Source organism: Macaca fascicularis, chromosome 12 (genome assembly GCF_037993035.2).
Source record: "Macaca fascicularis isolate 582-1 chromosome 12, T2T-MFA8v1.1".
Classification (NCBI taxonomy): domain Eukaryota; kingdom Metazoa; phylum Chordata; class Mammalia; order Primates; family Cercopithecidae; genus Macaca; species Macaca fascicularis.
The window spans coordinates 136,460,608-136,475,770 of record NC_088386.1 but is presented as its reverse complement, the minus strand read 5'-3'; the positions used below and the strand labels follow the sequence as shown (position 1 = coordinate 136,475,770).

General features: G+C 58.8%; 1 protein-coding gene across 12 annotated transcripts; it reads right to left on the bottom strand.

Annotated features, from left to right (window-relative positions):
• Nucleotides 1-622: 622 nt before the first annotated feature.
• CAPN10 (calpain 10) lies at nt 623-13,173 on the bottom strand. 12 transcript variants are annotated; one of them, XR_012421652.1, is made up of 13 exons: nt 12,854-13,173; nt 10,431-10,562; nt 9,003-9,199; nt 7,867-8,084; nt 5,673-5,814; nt 5,328-5,512; nt 5,012-5,178; nt 4,449-4,729; nt 3,228-3,430; nt 2,560-3,052; nt 1,641-1,840; nt 1,333-1,378; nt 623-1,080 (listed from the first exon to the last, which is right to left on the bottom strand). XR_012421652.1 is itself a non-coding variant. In XM_074010694.1 (13 exons), exons 3-13 carry the CDS (start codon nt 9,084-9,086, stop codon nt 1,051-1,053), a joined length of 1,818 nt encoding a protein of 605 aa, XP_073866795.1. In that variant the 5' UTR covers nt 9,087-9,199; nt 10,431-10,562; nt 12,854-13,173; the 3' UTR covers nt 623-1,050. The 12 variants fall into 12 exon arrangements, 9 of the variants coding, with proteins under 9 accessions (XP_073866795.1, XP_045224017.2, XP_073866797.1 ...); XR_012421650.1 differs by having other exon boundaries at nt 9,014-9,199; XM_074010694.1 differs by having other exon boundaries at nt 2,791-3,052.
• Nucleotides 13,174-15,163: the final 1,990 nt, after the last annotated feature.

Here is a 15,163-nt window from a genome sequence, read left to right as displayed (position 1 = left end):
TCCAGCCTGAGCTGGAGTTTTGTCTCTAAAACAAAAGGGCTTAGTGACAGCCCTCCCCAGCCATGTCTGGAACTGACCTCTGCACCGTTCAGTGACACTATAGCTCTCATTGCAGCATTTGGTGTGAGGGATGAAGGAGAGAGGCCTGGAGAAATAAGTAATCCTAGGACACTGCGCAGGTGAACTCCAGCTGAAGGCAGAGGAGCCGTCCAGATCCAAGGCTCTCTGTCCACACGAACCTAGGGTGCCTCCCTCTGCAGCAGCTCCCATTCTAACACCCATTTCCGAGACGTCCTTCTTCACCACAGCCTTAGCAGTGCCTTCGCTGGCCCTCCCCACCCCTCACTCCCCAGTCTATCAGTCCCCCAAGGCCAAGTCTTGACCTGCCCCAGCCAGCCTCAACCTCAGCCCTCAGCCCCCTGGCCTGGGGCATGCCCTGTGCCCGCCCCTCCAAACTTCTCCCCTCCTCCCCACTTACCATCTCATCCTGCCCACCTCGCCAGGCCCCCAGCCCCTCCAAAGGCCATCTTCATCCTCACCACCTCGGCAGGCCCCCAGCCCTCCCCACAGCCTGCTCAGCAAGAGCGGGCACAGCCTGGAGCTCCTTGGAGGAAGACGGATCTGCGAATCCTCAGCGTTCATGTTTATTTATAAAGTTACATCCTAAAAGTGATGCAAACAATACATAGGTATAAAGAAGATCTGCTGCCCTACCCTGTGGGTGTGAGGCTTCCGTGTGGAGTCAGCAGAGGAGGATCTGGGAGGGATCCTGGGAAGCTCTGGGATCCTGGGGTCTCTGCCGTCTCAGAGGCGCGACAGAAGCCGCCAAGCTTCCCGCCCTTCCTCTGCAGCACCTGCTTGCCCCCAGGGCTGAGTCTCTCATGATGGAGGCTTCCCGTGGACTCTTAGGCAGCAGCCCCCTGGCAGGGCTGGGAGGCAGGCCAAGACTCAGGACCAGCCCTCACAGTGCAAGGCTGGCCGGCCCAGTTGCTGGGAACCTGTCAGGCCCTTGAGTTCCAGTCACCTGAGCTGGCATAGGGAGCCACCCTGTTAGGTTTTCATCACTGCCATGACGGAGACCTGCAAGGACAGACGGGGGCCCAGGTAGTGGTGGCACTCGCCCCTTCTCACATCCCACCCCGAGTGCAGCCAGGGAATGGGACGCAGCCTCAGCTCCCCCTTTCCTTCAAAGCACCGCCCGGGGCTCTCACAGGAAGAGTCAAGGGCACCTCACGTCCCAGAGAGAAGCCACCTGCCTGAGGCTGCAGGTAGACCCTAGGCCACCAGGCAGCCCCAGGCAGGTGAGCCGAGCTGGCGGGGCTGCATACACACCTCCTGGAGGAACTGGCCCAGCATCTCCTGGCTGTGAATGGATGGCCTGTGGAGAGACACCAGGTCACCGCTCCCAGACCTTGTCACACGAGGAGCTGCGTGCTCCTGGCCCACCTTCCACCAGACTCTCCTCCCAGGCTCAGACCAGCAAGGAAGGGTCCCCAGGCAGGCAGGACAGCCCTGGTCCGCCAGGATAGGTAGAAGCTTGAGGGTGAGGGGTGGGCAGGAAAGACGTGGGGGGACGGGCATGCACTAAGACTCCAGGACCTCAGCCTCCAGCTGGCCACCCCCAAGTCCCAGAGCCCCACCTGTCAATCCTGGTTGCGATGGTCACAGTGAAGGCCCCCTCTGTGTCTGGCAGGTAGGTGGAGGGCACGACCCTGTAGGTGCCTGGAGGCAGGAGGCAGAGCTGGCTCACCTCCTGGGCATAGCGATGCGGCACGCAGCTCAGCAGCGGCTCCTGCAGCAGCAGTGGGGGCGCGTCCTGGCTCCTGCCACCCTCTGGGACCTGGGGGAAGCATGGGCTCAGACTGAGGGAGCCAGCCTTGGGGTAGGGGATGCAGCCCAGGGCCATCTGCTTGGATGCCCTCTTGAGTTACACACAGCCCCTTCTCCAAGGAGGGGCGGCCAGGCCTGGACACTGGACTCACCTCCTTACCAAGGCCTGGCCGCCCTTGCCGGAAGGTGCCGGCAGTGGGGCCCCGGCCTGGAGGCCCATCGCACCATCAGGGGCTTTAACACCTGTGACTGCCCAGCCCGCCCCAAGGGCTCCCACTGGCCCTGGCATGTGTTTTCCTCAGAGCTCTAGGGGACCTGAGCCGGCAGCCCAGGGCAAACAGCGAGGCTCCGACGGTCCCCAGGCAGCACACTGTGAACCAAGGGTCGCAGTGCCTTCCTCATCAGGGCCCCTGCATTCCAGGGGACACATGTCTGCAGAGAATGAACCTTGGGACACAGTTGTTCTGAGTCAGGGTAAGTAGACAAGGGGCCACAGGCTGAGCCCAGTGACTGTGGACTTCCTCACACCCGAGACGCTGCTGTGGCCAGCCAGCCTGGGCCTCCCCTCCTCTCACTCCTGAGTCCATCGGCCTCCTGTGTCCCTAAGCCAGGGCTCGACCCACCTCCGCCAGTCTCAACCTCGGCCTCCTGTCCCCTCCAAACTTCTCCCCTCCTCCCCACTCACCACCCCCTCCAGAAACCTGCCCTGCCTGGGTCAGCCCTGCCCACCTCCCAGGCCCCCGGCCCTTCCAGACGCCATCTTCAGCCTCGCCTCTGTGAGGATGGAGACGGGAGAGGGCCCGTGCGGGTTCCAGGCAGCGCCTCGAAGAGCAGGGGGAGCCGGGCCTGCGTGCCCAAGTGACTGAGCCCAGAGCCCTCTGTTGAGACAGTGGAGGCCAAGATGCAAATTCTCTGAAGGCCCCTTCTACTCTCCCTCCCTCCCTGGGGCAAGGAGCTTGCCTGGAAGATATGGAAACCGATGGGGTGGAACTCGGTGTCCCTGGACTGGCAGTGCTGATGCAGAGTGATGCGGACGCAGCGGGGGCCAGGGCCCTCGGGGACCGAGAAGGGGAAGCAGGGGTTGGTGGGGTACGAGGCAAAGTTCCTGCTGCCCCCCGCCGTCTGGCCGGCTCTCCAGGAGCCCCGCAGCTGCACGGTCCCCCACTCCCCCGCAGGCAGGGCTGCTCCGGGGCTGGCGTTCTTGGCCACTGCCCTGATGGCGCTGCCAAGAAGACAAACATGGGAGGGCGCTGGCAGCAGGTTCCCGGCGGCCTCAGTCCCCACATGGATACCTGCCAACCACAGAGGGGAAGTGCCCAAATCCTGCCTCGGAAAGGCCTGTGGTCCTCCAGAGGCTGTGGCTCGGAGAGCCAGCAGCACTGCACGGTTCCTCTCACCTAAGGGAGACTCGCCCGGTAGAGAAGACTCGGAGCAGGAACTCCCCTGGCGCGTCCTTCAGGAAGGTGCTGGGGACAGCCAGGTAGTAGCCCGGTGAGAGCTCGCAACGCAGGTGGACCTCCCGGTCGTATGCATGGCACGCAGTGCCAGCCACGGGGGGCGTGGAAAGGACCCTGGGCAGATTGACCCGCCGCTTCTCCACCTGTGAGCACAGGCAGGAGGCTCAGTGCAGAGGAGAGGCCGGCGTCAGGTGCCCTGGCCTTGGCCTCCCTGCTCCAAGCACAACGGCCTCTGGAGTTAACAGACGAAAGCGCAAGGCCTGTCAGCACCCTCCACCCTCTCTCAGGGGCCAGCTAGAGATGCCCACCAATCCCGGGCTTCACTTGGCCCTGGGGCCAGTATCTGTCCCAGACACAAGCCTGCAAGTCCTCCCTTGTAGCTGGGCCCACAGAGGCACCGTGGCCCAGGCAACCTGGGGCTGCTGGACAGTGGGCCTTCCAGCAACTTCTTTTGCAAGAGGAAAGGAACATCATGTGGGCCACATCCATGAAGGAACAGGGAACAGTGTAGTGCCAAGTGTCACACCCTGTCAAGACGCACAAGATGACAATCCAGCCCCTAAGCAAGCAGCTGGCATATTCTCGACCCACACTCAGGCCCTTTGCTTCCAGGCGCCCCCATCTGTTCTTCCAGGAAACAGCATATTTTGTGAACCAGTGGTTGGGCCTGGGACTGCCTGGGCCTCAGAGCAATCCCATGAGATCCATGTCAGGACCCTGTCTTGCAGGGGGAGAGACAGGGAGGCAGGGAGAGGATGTGTGCCAGGTCACACAGCAAGCTGCAGAGCTGAGACTGGCCCTGACAGGTCCTCAGCCGTTGGCTCTACCTCCTTGCCTCAGGAAGGCACAGCGCTGCCAGGAGTCCCCAGGCCCAAGCCCCTCCTGCGGGTCCTGCCCTGGCTGCAGACTCTGTTGCTTTCCTTTGGCCAATGAGGCACACGGCAAGGCAGAAAGACGCCCAGACCTGCAGTCTCAGGTCAGAGCCAGGTCTGGGAGCACCAGCAGATGTCAACCCCGTGCGACAATACAAGGATAGGGGAGACTGTTGGGGCCGGTGGCAGAGTTACACGTGTCCCGGCAGAGCCAGTCCTAGGACTAAGACCTCCATTGGCCTCCACACCACCTGCCCAACCGAGCGTGAGCCAGGCGGGGCTGAGTTACCTTCCAGAGGTGCAGGCCCACAGCCTGGTAGTGCTTGCCTGGGATGCTCGCTGGGCTCCACGAAGTATGACTGTCACCCACCAGTGCCCGGGCCCGGCCTGCCCAGTCCACTGCACGCAGCCTTGATCTCTGCAGGACGGCAATGTACACCTCACTCGGTTCTGAGACCCGCAGCCAGAATTTGGGGTTGCTGGGAAAGCCGCTGTTGTTCCGGCAGCCTCCTGCTGACTGCCCCTTGACCCAGGCCCCAGGCAGCGCCCGAGTGTGGCAGAGCAGCTTCTCTAGTGAGAAAACACCAGGCATCAGCTGTGGGACATGGCTCCTCACTGGCCTCCCGCCGCGGTGGCCTCATGAACCCTGGCAGCGTCTAAGCAGCAGCTACGGCCACAGACAGAGCCAGCCCCTCCCACGAGCCCACTCTCCTCCCGGCTCCTGGGACAGAATCATCTCTCCACACTTGAAAGCAGCAAACCAGGAATGGGCAGGGGGAACCCGGGCACCTGCCCAGCCTCCTCACTTGGGCAGGCAGAGAACATGCCCAGCACAGCCCCTCGGGGCACTACCTGTGTAGAGGCTCTGCAGGTGGCCAGCCTCCGTGATTGGGTAGCCAATGGTGATCTCGTCAAACTCCCTGAGGAACTCTTCCTCCTCCACCCAGAACTCCCCTTCCTGGAGCTGGGACAGGAGCTCAGACGTTACCGCTGCATCTACCTGGCTCCACCCTTCACCCCTGGAAGAAACCTCATCTCAGCAGAAGCCCCTCCCGAGAACTGGTGGCGTCAGCTGGCCAGCAGGCTGGGGGGAAACCTGGAGGGGACCCAGAGAGCCCTGAGTTCCTGCCAGCGCCCCCGCGCCCCAGCTCTGCGGCCCCTCCCACACCTGAAGCAGCTCTGCAGCACAGGGCCTTCCGGGCAGCGGCCACCCACGGGAGCCTCTTTTCCCAGAGGAGCTTCACGTCTCTGGACGTGTCTTCCCAGGACTGCTGCCTGAGCCCGTGATGATGTCTGCCCTATTGAAACCCCAGGTCCAAGGGCCACCTTGGTCCCAGGCCTCAAAAGGATTGTCTGGAGCCAAGACAAGCATGGTGTCACAAGAGCAGGGGCTCAGGGGCCTTGGTGGAGATAGCCAAGTACGGTCCTGACAGCTGAAGGTGACCAGGACACAGGCCAGATTGGTACTGGGCCCCCCTCCCGACAGCAGCATGGTCCAGGCCCCAGCACTCACCCCTCTCTCCAGAGCCCCTGCCAGCACCGCCGGCCCCAGGGGTTCTGGATCCGCAGCAGCAGGATGCTCTGGCCCGCCTGATCCTGCAGCTCCCGCAGGTCCGAGACAATGAAGGCATGGAACTCCCCCAGCTCCCGAGCACCTGCGTGAGGAATGGCTCGGGCACGGGCACGAAGGGCACCATGGAGTCCCAAACTGACAAGGACACACGGGCCTCTGTCTCCTCTGGAGATGCTCCAGCCCACCCGACTACGGCTACATGGGAGACCCCAGATCCCCATGGACCACGGGAGCTCCTTTCTTAGCAGCTGTGGCCCGTCAGCTCAGGAGCATCTCCAGGAGCAAGCACACGGGACCTGACTTGGCTGCCATTCCGGTCCGGTGCTGGGTAAGTCATCCCCTTCTCTAGGCCTCAGTCATCGCCCGTACCCATCAGTGCACGACGCCTGGCACAGCACCAGTTCTCAAACATAACGCACAGATGCATCTGCAACTGCCAAGAACCTAGAGTGTTTCTTTTGGCAAAGCCTGCCGGAGGTGGGACATTCACATAGTGCCTTGGCTAGAAGCCCACTGGAGGCAGGGAGGCCCAGGGGGGCAACAGCTCCACCTGGCCAGAGACCTTGAGACAGACGGGCATAGAAAAGAAAGAGCCAAACAGAGAGAGGCACCACATCTGTGGCGGGGCAATGGTCTAGAGAGGAGGGTCTCCTGGAAGGACTTCAGTCTCACCCATGCTGCAGCCCTTTGCCACCTCAGCAGGCTCCAATGCACCTCCAGTCAGTGCCAGCTGCCATCTCTCTCTGCCTGGGGGCTTTCTCTAAAGTCTGAAGTGCTAGGACTTAGCCCTATCCCACCCTAGAGCAGCCCAAAACCAACAGTTCCCTGAGCTGATGCCCACAAGACCAGGGCCCTCGCTCCCAGTTGGGAGGCTCTGAGGCCAGCGTCCTTCCTGGCACCCCTGTGGGGCTAGTGGGGAGTACACGCCCTCCAGGTTCTCTGAACCTCTCAACGTGCTCCTGAACCCCATCTCAGGGTCTGCTTATAGGGGACCAGACCAAGGCCTACGACAATCTGTTTCAGTTTATTGTGATATTCATATTATTTAACCAATATTTTAAAAATAATCCTAAGTATGAAAAAAGTTATAAAAATGTTCATTGATGCTATTTAGAATTATATAAAACCAGAAAGAGCTTTTTTTTTTTTTTTTTTTGAGACGGAGTCTCGCTCTGTCACCCAGACTGGAGTGCAGTGGCTGGATCTCAGCTCACTGCAAGCTCCGCCTCCTGGGTTTAAGCCATTCTCCTGCCTCAGCCTCCCGAGTAGCTGGGACTACAGGCGCCCACCACCTCGCCCGGCTAGTTTTTTGTATTTTTCAGTAGAGACGGGGTTTCACCATGTTAGCCGGGACGGTCTCAATCTCCTGACCTCGTGATCCGCCCGTCTTGGCCTCCCAAAGTGCTGGGATTACAGGCTTGAGCCACCGCGCCCGGCCCAGAAAGATCTTAATATCCAACATCAGGGGAATGATTAAGAGACTATGGCAAACCCGCTCATGAGGCAAACATTTGACAGCGTGTGTGGCAGTATGAGAAGTGGTGTGGAATGGAACATGTAAACCACATGTGCTCATGGAAAACTGAGAGTGCACTCAAAAGTCACAAGAGGTTCTATCTGAGTGATTTTTTTCTTCATTTTTTGTAGAGATGAGATCTTGCTATGCTGCCCAGGCGGGTCTCGAACTCCTGGGTTCCAGCGATACTCCCACCTCAGCCTCCCAAAGTTTTGAGATTACAGATGTGAGCAACCACACGTGGCCCCCTTCTTTTTTTGGAAACAAATTGTTTTTAATGAACATATCTATCACTAAAATAAAAAACAGCTTTTGATTTTGCCAGGTTGCCAGCTGGGCCAAGGATGGCACAGACTGTGGGCTTTGACTCGGTGCCACTTCTTCCTGCCTTGCACTAGCGGAAAGTACTGGTCAGGGGAGAGAAGGGCCACGTCCCTCTGGAAGAGGACAGTAGGAGAAGGTCACAAAGCGAGGACACCACCCTTCTGAACAAGCTTTCTTCCCACTTAGTCCTGAAAGGGCTGTGTAGCCAGTCACATAAAAAGCTACAGCGTGCCTGAGGCCTGGCAATGAGGAGCACGCCGGCTGCAGCCCTCCTGTGCCGGCCACGTGCCTCACCTGCTCTGGGGCTGAGCACGGAGCAGCTGATGAGACTCTGGTCCTTCAAGCGGAGCAGATGCCGACAAGTCCTGTGCTCCCAGCGGCCCAGCCTGTCCTGCTGGCCTCCGCTTCCTGCTACGCCCTTCAGGCTCCATCTTTCTGCCAGGCCACCAGTCAGGTCCACCAGAGCATCCGCCACCTGCCCTGCCCACAGGTGCTCGTAGGACCCATGGACCCTAAGGGACACAATCACCACGGGAGTGAGCCCCCGGCATTGAGCGTGCCCTCCTTTCCGATTCCCACGGTCTGTAGCACCCCAAGTCGTCCAACCACTGCCTCAATCCCACCTCTTTACGCCCCTCTGCCTTCGTCCTCATCCTTATCAAGTCAAGGCTTAGCCTCACCTTCAAACGTCTTACTTTGCAGCAAGCGTGAGCGCCCTGCAGTCCTCTGCCCACATATAGAAACTCTCTAGCCTCCGGTGTGGGCACAGGGGCAGGGCAGGAGGGGTGGAAGCTATGGATGCCCACATCCCTCGGCTCTCAAGCTCCAACCCTGCTTTTCCTAAACCAGCCCTTGGGATGGAAGGGCTCACTGGGCACTGATGTCACCGGCCAGCCTTCCCATGTTCGCCAGCTTCCCTGCCTGCCTGTTGGTCCAGTTGCCTTTGGCAAGATGATAAATGCATTCTAAGAGGGAAGGCTATTCAATTACGACTCATGGTGAGGGTCCTGGTCCCCTGAGCCAGCACCATGATACACAAGTGTTGGTATGCCGGGGTAGCCTCATTCCTTCCCAATGACTACACAGTGAGGCTGCCTGTCCCAACCATTCCACAACAAATATAAAGAAGCATCTTTCTTGCTGGGGCCGAGAAACCAAGGAGGGCGGTGCACATGCTCTCTGTGGAGGACGACTCCACGCTGGGCTTTGGAACAAGGGAAGGGAAAGATGGGAGTGGGCAAACCACAGGCCCAAAAGAAGAATCTCTGCACCTGGCCAGTCAGCCTGACCCACAGAACGAGCTGCCAGACCCTCAGAACAGAAGGGGGCTCTGCAGCCCAGAGTGAGCAGAGACACTCCCAGGGCAGCCCATGGTAGTGGCAGCTCCCCGACTTGCCCCAGGCCAGGCCCTCAGCCCCCAGCACACGCACTTGGCGTAGACCTTTTCCAGTAAGGGGAGCCAGAACACATCCTCCCTCTGGCAGCGGGAGAAACAGAGTCTCCCTGCGAGGCATGGCAGGCGGTCATCTGTGGTCACCTCCACCCAGCGTCCAAACTGCCAAATGCGACAGGTGAAGGAGCCCTGGTACTCCTGGTCGGCCCAGCTTGGCTGTCCTGGAGGAATGACCTGCCATGCACAGGGAGAAGCAAAAGACGAGCGTAACATAAGCACCACCCGGCGCTGCTCCAGTGTCCTGGCTGCGGTGTGGCCACAGCTGAGTGCTCCACAGGCACCACGGTCTGCAGAGAACTCTACGCACACCTGGATGTCGGCGCTTTCACAGGGCTCGGTCACCACACACGAAATTAACACACCTCTCATTGCAAAACTTGAGGACTACAACAAGGGACGCACATATCCCAGGCCATGCTCTGCTGCCCACACTAAAAGCATCTGACCTGAAGCCAAAACAAATATGACTTTCAAGGGTATGAGTGACCCAGTTCTTGACTGAGCTGACTGCAAGCAACATATCACCACAGGAACGGCAGCCCCCGCTGCTGCTGGGAGCCTGGCGCCCCAACACTGGGCCAGCTGGATGCACCCACTGTGTCCACCGCAGGGCTCCTTCAGGAGTAAGCACTCTGACCCCCTGCATTAGGGGAGTGCAGGCTGGGCACTAGGCGCCTGGTGCGGTCCTGGCTCTGCCACTTAATGGCCAGAAACACAATGGCAGTGGTTTTAGCACTCTCATTTAAAAACAAAAAAGGCCAAAGCTGGCAAGGCTGTGAGACTGAAAGCCAGTGACTGTGACATGCTTACCATGGGGCTTGGGACATGAGGGAAACTCTGAATGAGGTCACACTGTCAATGCCGCTGCATTAATCGGCAACGCTTAGCAACAAGCCAAGCATAAAACTATGAACACTTCCAGGGACGGAAAACCTGAGAAGGCCTTCTCTGCCCAGAGTATCTGTCTACCCACAGAAACAGGTTTAATAACCTTTTGCAAACTTATATTCAAAACCTGTACGAAAACCAGTCAGTTAGCTGAGGAGAGATCTGGGGCAGAGTCCCCCAACCAGCCCCGTCCTCCTGTGAGCTGGCACATTTGTCTCTTTATTCTAAATGTGGTGATCTGACTCCATGGAGAGCCCAAGGCTCACGAGAGCACACAGCAGGGTGAACCTCCCTAACGGAGCCCTCTGGCAAGGCCAAGGCACCCCCTCCTGCAGCAGAGGGACAGAGTGCAGTCCTCAGTCTCTGCCTTGGAATGTTCCTGCTTTCCCCCAACACAGCGAGAGATCCGCCTGCGGCACGGTTCAGCTTTCGCAAGGGCTCCTGGTACTCAGCAGGCAGGAGAAACACAAAGAGAAACCGGCTCCAGGACAAACACAAGGAAGAAGGGGCCCCACACCTGTTCCAGGAGGTGCCTGCTCTTCTGCAGGGCGGCACAGGCACACAGGAACCAGCAATCCCCCAGCAGCCCCTGCTTCACCTGCCCTTCCTGCGGGTCATCTGGAAACAACCGGGGCATGGCACAAATCTCCTGAAATACAGAAAGTTGTCCAGAGTTAGATCATGCTTGCTGGGGAGTCCTTCAAACTAAGAACCCAAGGCTCTAGATGACAGGGGTTGGGGTGGAGCTTTTCCGATCAGCAGTGTTACCCAAAAGCGGACAGGAAGGTGGTTTCCTGCAGTGGGTGTCCTTCAGCTCCTGGCTTCAAATCCCCCTGTCCAGCTTAATTCTGGGGTGCCTGTCTGTCTTCCTTCCTTATTGGAAAAATCCCAAACTCTACCAAGCTCCTTCTCAAAACAGCTAAATGTTGGTTCAGAAAAGTTTCACTTTTCACTCATGCTGGTAAATCTCAAATGCATCCTCCATCCTGCTGGAAATCTTACTGTTTCTCTAGCAGGCTCCATTTACCATATCTCCTAACTATCATATACCTTCCCCTTTCTCCTCATCTACTCAAAACATCCACACTGCCCTTGCCCACCACTCTGAGCTTCGACCTTGCCTCCTGCTTCTGAACCTGACCCTCTCTCCTGCCCTCAGAGCCTGGGCTCCTCTCACAACTCCTTCCCTTCCAGCTCCCCAGGCAGAATCCCACCCCCATGTTGTTTAAGACATTATCCCTCCTTCATATTCTCTTTCAGGCTTCTCTTCATTACAACCTTCTTGAAAGAGTTGCCATGCCCACTGCCCGCTTCCCATTCACTCTCCACGCAGGCTCCTCTAGCTTCTGAGACAATCATGGTCCCTAAACTGCCTCGATCAATGTCGCTGTCACCTCTATGTTATCAAACCCATTGGGCTTCTCTTGGTCCCAACTCTCTTTCCCAACTACTCAGCAGTATTCAGAACAGCAGAACGCCATCTGCTACCCCTGAGGCAGTCCCCACTCAGCTTCCGTGAGGCCGCATGCCCCCGGGTACCCTCTACCTCACTGCCTGCTGCTTCTCAAGTCTGTTTGTCAGGGCACCTGCCTGACCCCAAGAAATGTTAGGGTTCCTCAAGGCTCAGTCCCAAGGTCTCCTTCTTCTTTACTGATACTCCCCCGAGACACTCTCCCAGGCTATGGACCGTAAACCATCTAATATGGTCCGCCTCCCAGATGAATATCTCTAGCGCAGATCTCCCTGCTCTGTATCCACCTGCCTCCAGGCCAGCTCCACCTGAACACGTGAGAGCAAAGTCCGACTCTAGGTTCCCCCCAGGCTCTGTCCCAGGACCACCATCCACCCACTGGTTCAGGCCAGAAACCTAGAAGACACGCCGATTCCTCCACTATCCTCACCCTCTATTTCAATCAGTCACTGAGGCCTTTCAATTCCCACTGCAAAGTACGTCTCAAACCAATCTACTCCAAATCCACAACCTAACGGTCGTCAGGCTAATCTGAGCCCCTTCATCTTTCTCCAGGACCACTGCAATGGTCCCTTGCATTCTTGCCCCTACAATCCACTTCCCACCCAGCAGCAAGAGTGAGTTCGTAAAAACACACATCCAAAAGAATCGCTCCTCTACTAAAACCCTCTAGTGGCCTCCAGCTGCACCTAAAATCAATCTTTTAACAAAATAAAACCCAAATTACAACGACAAGGCTCTACATGCTCTGACCCTTGCCTCCTCTCAGGCCCTTCAGTGTTGTCCAAGGAAACCAGGGGGCCTGTCAAAACCATCTCAGTCACCAGATCTCAGAAGTTCCAGTTCTGTTCGAAGACTGGTGGCCATTAGTTGTCTCCGCTAAGACTGTATCCTCTTAGGGCAAGGTTGCTCGCTGGGCAGTCTTATTCAGCAGATAAACCACTTCTAAAAATATGAACACGGCACTCGGCCAGGACATCCCTTGCAGCTGCCATTTTTAAGTGTTTACAACTGGAAAGGCAGGTGCACAAAATCCAAAACTGAAATTCTATCACGCTTTGCTTTGTGGGCTCGACCCAGCCGCTTCAGAGGGGCATGAGCGGCCCTCTCTGCCGGGAGGAGCAGACACAAACGCTCTTCAAGGCGGAAGCAAACAGGTGGGCTGGGTTTGGGACTCTGTTAAAACGCCTCTCGCTGAGCTCCGAGCCTCCTTCTGGATTGGAGCTCTCGCAGGTGGTGGCCACGACCTAGTCTCGTGTCCCTGCGGTAGCGCGGCGTCCTGCTCGTTCTGGGCGGGGGTAGGAAGGAGGTAAGAAAGAGGGGGCCGGGCGGCCACTTCTGAGGAGAACAACAGCGGATCCTGCGTTCGGAGCTACCCTGGCCGCCCGCCCCGCCCCGCCCCGCTCCCTGAGAGGAGCGGAGTTCTCGGAAACCAGAAACGGCGCCCACCGCACCCCGCAAGGTCCCACCTGGGGCCGCCTCCACGTGATGTCCTCGCGAAACTGGGCCAGCGGCGTGGACAAGTCGCAGAAGAGCGAGGAGTCCGCGGCGGGGAAGGCGGCGTCCCGGAACAGCTCCCTCGCCGGCGTCGCGCCCCGGCCCGCCCGCATCCTCGGCTCCGCGGGCTCCCATCTGCAGCCGGTAGCCTCGGGGTCCCAGCCCCAGAGAGAAGGCGAGTCCGCCGCCGCCGCCTCCGGCCCGTCCCGCCCGTTCCCAGCTCAGCCCAGCCCTCCAAACACGAGGGCGGCGCAGGTGCTGGACCAGGCCAGGACGCCGGCCCGCTAGTCTCCCATTGGTAACCAGGCGGCAGCCAACCGGGCGCGGGGCCTCGGGTCACGTGACAGGCCGGCCCAATGGCACTCGGGCGACGGAAAGCGCCACGGACATCGGAGGCCCAGGGGGCGGGGTTCCCGAGCTCTGCTCTTACGAGGCTGGGCAGCTGCCCTCGCTGTAGTTTTTCCTTCCGGGGGCGGCGGAGCCCAGGGCTGTCCCGGCCTCCGCTCATACCCGGAGGGCCGGCAGGCGTTTAGCCCTCCAGCAGGTGTGGCTCGGGCCGGGGTGTCAGGACCGCCTGAACACGCGGGCTCTGGGAGCTTCAGGGACCAGGGAGGCACTTCGGCCGAGTTGCGTCGCACACTACAGCTCCCAGCATGCAGCGCCGTTCCCAGCATGCACCTCCCTTCCGAAACGCGTCTCTGTTTCCGGCGCTCTGCTGCGGAGGCGGTGGCCGCGGGTAGTTGGGCGGAACCGCGGTTTGCGCAAGGGAAGGCGAGTAGCGAGCTGTCCAACGCCGGTCGAGTGCCTGCCGCCGTTGTCGTCAGGCAGGGGAGAAGGGGGCCTCAACCCCACTAGTGACAGCTGTTTGCTACCTAATAGGGCTTTTCGTCCCACCAGGCCCCAGGGCTCTGGTTAGGGGCCCAGCAGGCTCAACTTCTTGCTGTGGTTCTGGAAAAGGGAGTGACCACCTAGGCCAACACCTCTCTCTGTGATGTGTTTGGGAGTTTTGGGAAATGAGACGGCTCCGAGGGAAGAGCTTGAGGGAGCGGCGTCGCAATGGTTGGACCTTCCCGGGCCTGAGCTTTGTTTCTAGGCATTTTAGTTCGAACGCTCTACATCTTAACTGGGGTCAGGGGAGGCGGCCAGAGCATCCCGCTGAGCTTTTTCCAATCCCCAGATGGCCAGGCACCTGGTCCTGGTTGCTGGACAGTGACCCTGTGGACGCACATTTACAACTATAGCCACTCAGTGCCGCGGGGAGGTGAGGATAGTGATCCTGGGACCTGCTCGAGGATTCACCCTTGCCGCAAGAACCTGTTCCATTCCCAGGAATGAAGGCGGCCAGGCAGGGGAGGAGAAGGGGGCCTCAACTCTTCTAGTGACGGCAGTTTGCCACCCAATAGAGCTTTTCGGATTTTGCCGCCTCAGGCCGTTTTACCCAGCCTCGGGCTACGAAGGATGGTCACATTGAAGCTGTTTTTCTGCAGTCAGGAGTGAAAAGTCCCTGCTGTTGAAGGAGAAACTGAATCGGGTTCAGGAGTCCCAGGTTCCTCCCTCTGAGAGGCCAGGTGGGGCCTGCGTGAGTAGCAGTTAAGGTTGTAGGACACTGCTGTTTTCATCCCACCAGGCCCCGGGCACCTGATTAGGGGCCCAGAGTGCTTATCTCCTTGCCTTGGTCTGGAAAAGGGAGTGACCACATAGCCCAGCACCTATGGGATGCTTCATTGCCTATTCAGCACCCGCTATGGTGCTGACTCTTGCAGAAGATGTTTCTGATTCCTTGCTAGGCTGGTGGTTGCACCACAGCTGAGAGGACTCAAGAAGAGCCTGGTCTCTGCTTCACCAGTGGTCCTGGAGGAGTAAGAAACATATCTTCCCTGTCCTGGGCACGTGGGTGGGTAGCAGAGCTGAGGCTGGCCGAGCATCTTGACTTTCCTTTGGGAGCCTTTTGTTGTGCCACTCTCCCAGGCCGATCAGATCTGGAGAGCTAACAGCTTTCTGTGGCCACATCTGTGTCCAAGGCTGGGCCCATGCCGGTAGCCAGATTCCCAGGATCTGGAAGGGGCCAAGAGACAGCTGGTGCTGGGTAGGCAGCAGCCCTGTGTCAACCTGCCCCCACCATTACCCTATGCTGTGATTTGCATATGGTCTGCCCCTGCCCAAACTGGTATTGAAATTTGGTCCCCAATGTGGCAGTGTTGGGAGGTGGTGCCTAGTAGGAGGAGTTTGGGTAATAGGGGTGGATCCCTCATGGATAGGTTAGTACCCTGTGTGGAGGGGTG

What these genes read in the sequence shown, in the direction of transcription:
- CAPN10 (XM_045368082.2), bottom strand. Translation starts at nt 12,994, where the DNA reads ATGCGGGCGGGCCGGGGCGCGACGCCGGCGAGGGAGCTGTTCCGGGAC. An exon ending in CGTGCTCAGCCCCAGAGCAG is followed by an intron (nt 5,815 to 7,866) that starts GTGAGGCACGTG and finishes TTCCTCACGCAG; the next exon opens with GTGCTCGGGAGCTGGGGGAG. An exon ending in GTGCTGCAGAGCTGCTTCAG is followed by an intron (nt 5,179 to 5,327) that starts GTGTGGGAGGGG and finishes GGTTTCTTCCAG; the next exon opens with GGGTGAAGGGTGGAGCCAGG.